The sequence below is a fragment of the Varanus komodoensis genome, unplaced genomic scaffold (genome assembly GCF_004798865.1).
Source record: "Varanus komodoensis strain SLA01 unplaced genomic scaffold, ASM479886v1 scaffold43, whole genome shotgun sequence".
Taxonomy (NCBI): domain Eukaryota; kingdom Metazoa; phylum Chordata; class Lepidosauria; order Squamata; family Varanidae; genus Varanus; species Varanus komodoensis.
Genome location: NW_025335985.1, coordinates 7,609,987 through 7,613,762, shown reverse-complemented (window position 1 = coordinate 7,613,762; position 3,776 = coordinate 7,609,987). Strand labels below are relative to the sequence as shown.

Below are 3,776 nucleotides of genomic sequence, written 5' to 3'. Positions count from 1 at the left end.
GCGAGGCGGGGCGACCGCCTGCCCCCCCCCCCCCCGCCCCCCGGGGGCGCCCGCCCCCCCCTCTGGGGGGGAAAGGGCCCCCGGGGGGGGGGGGGGGCCCCCCACCCCCCCCCCCCCCCCCCCGCTTGGAGAGGGCTCTTGCTGAAATCTGGGCAGTGTTTATTCAGGGCTGGATGACCAAACCTCACTTACTGCAATTCTCTCTGAAACAAACAAACAAACAGAGCCAAGCATGCGAAAGAGGCTGTCGCCCCGTAGCCGCTTGATCTGGTGCAACCCCAGCGGCCTTACAGGGCGGCTCTCTGGTGGGTCTCCCGCGGCCGTGGCGGCATGCCAGGAGCATTCCCGGCCACCTCCGCTCCAGCTTGGCAGCAAGTCCCAGCAGGAAGGAGGGTGCAGGGCCGACTGCCAGGCCGGGCAAGAGAAAGTGAAAGCCCTCCTGGAGGGTTTATAGAGGGGCGGCAAAGGGAAGCAAGCCCAGTCGAGCTCCGCAGCCCTCCGGCAGCCCAGAACGCAGCTCCTCCGGCCTCCGACCGACCTCGCCGCCATGGCTCTCCGCCCACTGCTTGCCGTCTGCCTCCTGGCCGCCGCTCTCTGCATCCTTCAAGTGCGAGGTACGGCCCCTTCCCCCTGCTCCGCTCCCTCTCTCCAAAGCACGGCTTTCTTGGAGGACATCCCGGGCTGAGTGCCCTGGCTTGGGAGTGCGGCTGGCCGCGCTCAGGTGTGAGGGAGGTGCACAGCCAGAGCCGGGAGGGGCCCCGTCCCGCTGCAGCCTGGCCCGGCCGCGACCGCCCCGCCCCCGCCCAGGACTCCTGCCCCAGTGCGCGCGCCTCCTGCCCTGCTCCTCTCCTTGCTCCCCAAACGTGCAGAGAAGCACGTTGCCTGGCAGCCCTGAGGCTCCCGCTCGGGCCGGGCACGGGCGCACGGCACCACGGAGGAGGGCGCAGATCGGGCGTCCCCGAGAGGCTGCCCCGCCTCCGCTTCCACCCGGCCGGGGCTGGGCGCCTGCTGTGCCCGGGGCAGCTCTCCGGGTGGGGAAGTTGTCCAAGCCTGCTTCCCTGCCACGTCCACCTGCTGGTTCCAGGGCTGCCCCCTCGTCCTCCTGGTGCACCATCCGCATGGCAGCCTCTCAGACGCCTGCAGGCCCCGGTCGTGCCCCCTTGATTCGCCCTCCCCAGCAGGCCTCCTTGGACTGTCCATCACGGGACTTGGTCCTCCCAGATGCCTGGCCGGCCCGGCCACCTTCCTCTGGGCAGGCGCCAGTTTTTCCGGGCTGTGTCAAGCCGTGGTGCCTGCAGCTGGCGGCACCCCTCTGAATGTGGCGTGGAGGGTCCCACTGGGATGCAGGGACCCTCCCCAGGCTCAGGGGTTCCCGTGCGGTTTCTTCTCTGCAGGAAGCAAGAGCAGCGCGATCGATTGCTGCGAGGCAATCAAGGACGTCCGCATGCACGTCAAAAAGGTGCATTTGCTGGACTCTTACATCATCCAGAAGCCGGAAATGGGATGCCCCATCGCTGCACTCGTGTGAGTACTTGATCTGCGGGGAAGGGGGAAGGGGCCCCCGGGATCGGGGTGCTCTCCCCGGCCCTGCGGAGATGTTGGCGGTGCAGTCCCCGGAGCCCCAGGCACGCCGCCTCCCCGGGACAGGGTCCACAGTGTGCCTGAGCCGAGGGGGCCGGCCGGAGGCACGAGCAGCCCCTGGCGCTGGGCTTCCTGCCTCCCAGCTGCCTGGGCCACTCGCGCTTCCCAGACTTCCATCGCCCCCACGACACGCCTGAGCGGCTGGCTGCTCTTGTGCCCGTCGTGCAGAATGGGCACTGAGGCCGGCGCACCGGGAGGTGCCCACAGCCGGGCTGGGGCGCAGGGCCTGGGCCCGGCCAGTCCCCCAGAGCACCCTGTCCCTGCCCGTTTGAGGCACATGCAGCTCGAGTGGGCTGCTGTCCGAGACGCCCCCCACCTGTCGAAGGAGGGGCAGGAGGTCTGGTAAATGCAGAAAACAGGTTGCAATTGTTTAGCATCAGCAGGTGCAGGTGCTGGGCTGGAATCAACGGAGGAGAGCTGGGTAGCTGAATGGGGATGGATGGAGGGAAAGGAAAGGAAAGGAAAGCCACTCCGAGCTCCTTGGCGGACGCTTCCTCCCATTTCCACACTCAGCAGCTCCCGTGGGAGGAACAGGCTGCTGCGCTTTTTCCCTAAAAGGGGAGCTTCCGGAGGCCCACTGGCTGAGGGAGGGAAGCCAGATTCCTGGGGGGGGGGGTGCGGTTGTGGTGTGTCTCAAGGGGGCTGCTGGGTCATCCTTCTTCTCCCCCGAGGCAGGCTGATCACCAAGGCCGGACGTGGACTGTGCTACCCTCCTGATTCCAGGTGGGGCTTGGCCCTCAAAGAGGCGCTGGACCGGAGGAACACCCTGAAGCAGCGAAGGCTGCGGGCCTGAGAGGTCAGTCCCAGGAGGGCCGGGATGGCAGAGGGGGGCGGGGCGAGGGAGCATTTGCACCGGCCTTCCTAGGCGGCTGCGGCGAGAGAGGCACTGGCCTTCCCCCCCCTGCCCCCGCCGAGGTGCTGACCTGCTCTGAGCACATGGCAAGGGTTAGACCCGAGGGGGACAAGGCGCCGTGTGCACAAGTCGCCCTGCAGAGGTGCGGCCTTGGCTGTCAGTGCGCACTGCCATTTGCACACGCTTCTGTCGGCGAGGGAAGAAAGCCAGCCAGGTCTGATCCCCGTTGCCTGAGTGGCAGTGCCGTGGAAGCCTGACAGGCCCAGAAGAAACGCTCTTCCCGGTATCGTATATCCCTCGTCACAGCTGGATACAGAAACAGAGCAAGAGAGCGAGTCAGAGGGGGTCTCCTAGGCCATCTGATCTGACCCCAGCCCCAGCAGCTCTGCTAAGCCAGCTGCCCGTTGGCTTTTGCCCCTTTCCCTTGCAAAGACGCACCCGTGGCTCCTGTGGAACGCTCAGCTCCCCAAAGATGCGCCCTGGCGTGTGCTGCAGGACCAGAATAGCCTGTGCGCTCTCCGAGGCACGTCCCGTTCCCCACTGCCCTGCGCACCTTGGGGAGAGAGGACCCCTGGTGCCCTCTACATTTCTAGCCACAGATCCCACGATCCCGGGCCACTCACAAGGCGCATGAGAGCTGGCGTTTGCAGTGCTAGCAGGCCCGGGGCTGTCCATTCTGGGGGGGGGGGGTGTTCAATGCTCTGAAAAGCGTCCTTGGACTCAAATTAACGCCCAGAGTGGCTGTGGAGCCCCTGGTGTTGGAACCATGAGCCTCCGCAGGTGGCAGGTGCCCACTCTTGGCTTCGGGCAAATGCCTGTCCGCCCCCAGGTGGCCTCCTGGCAGCGGGTGTGCTGGTTCCCCGGGCTTGCAACCTGCTGTAGCGCCTCATCACCTCCCCTGCCCTGCCCTTTCCTTCCAGAGCATCCGGACTTCTCTGCCCCGGACACACGTGGACCAGACCTCTGCAGTGAATACGACTCGTGGCAGCGCCGGCACTGTGGGACCTGCTTCTCTGCAGCTGCAGGCCGGAGGGGGGGTGGGTGGGGGGAGCAGGGGCTCTTTCGTCCTTTTCTCAGAATACGCTTGCATTTCTCGACTTGCGCCATCGCCTCCTCCACCTCCTGTGTGGGGATCTGGGTTTGATGCGCCAGTGCCTGAGCCCCGGGATCGGGGGCTCCCAGCCCCGGGTCCCCACCACGCCACGGCTGCTCCGTGCAGCATGGGGTCCTGCCTGGATGTTGTGCGCCCGTCCAAGGGAAATCCAGAGCGCAGGGAGGACTC

The 3,776-nt window shown here is 66.7% G+C and overlaps 1 protein-coding gene across 1 annotated transcript; it reads left to right on the top strand.

The window, feature by feature from the left end:
- The first annotated feature begins 502 nt into the window (after window positions 1–502).
- LOC123030214 (C-C motif chemokine 21b-like) lies at window positions 503–3,513 on the top strand. The gene is made up of 4 exons (XM_044443950.1): window positions 503–614; window positions 1,395–1,524; window positions 2,317–2,437; window positions 3,415–3,513. Exons 1-3 carry the CDS (start codon window positions 548–550, stop codon window positions 2,432–2,434), a joined length of 315 nt encoding a protein of 104 aa, XP_044299885.1. The 5' UTR covers window positions 503–547; the 3' UTR covers window positions 2,435–2,437; window positions 3,415–3,513.
- Window positions 3,514–3,776: the final 263 nt, after the last annotated feature.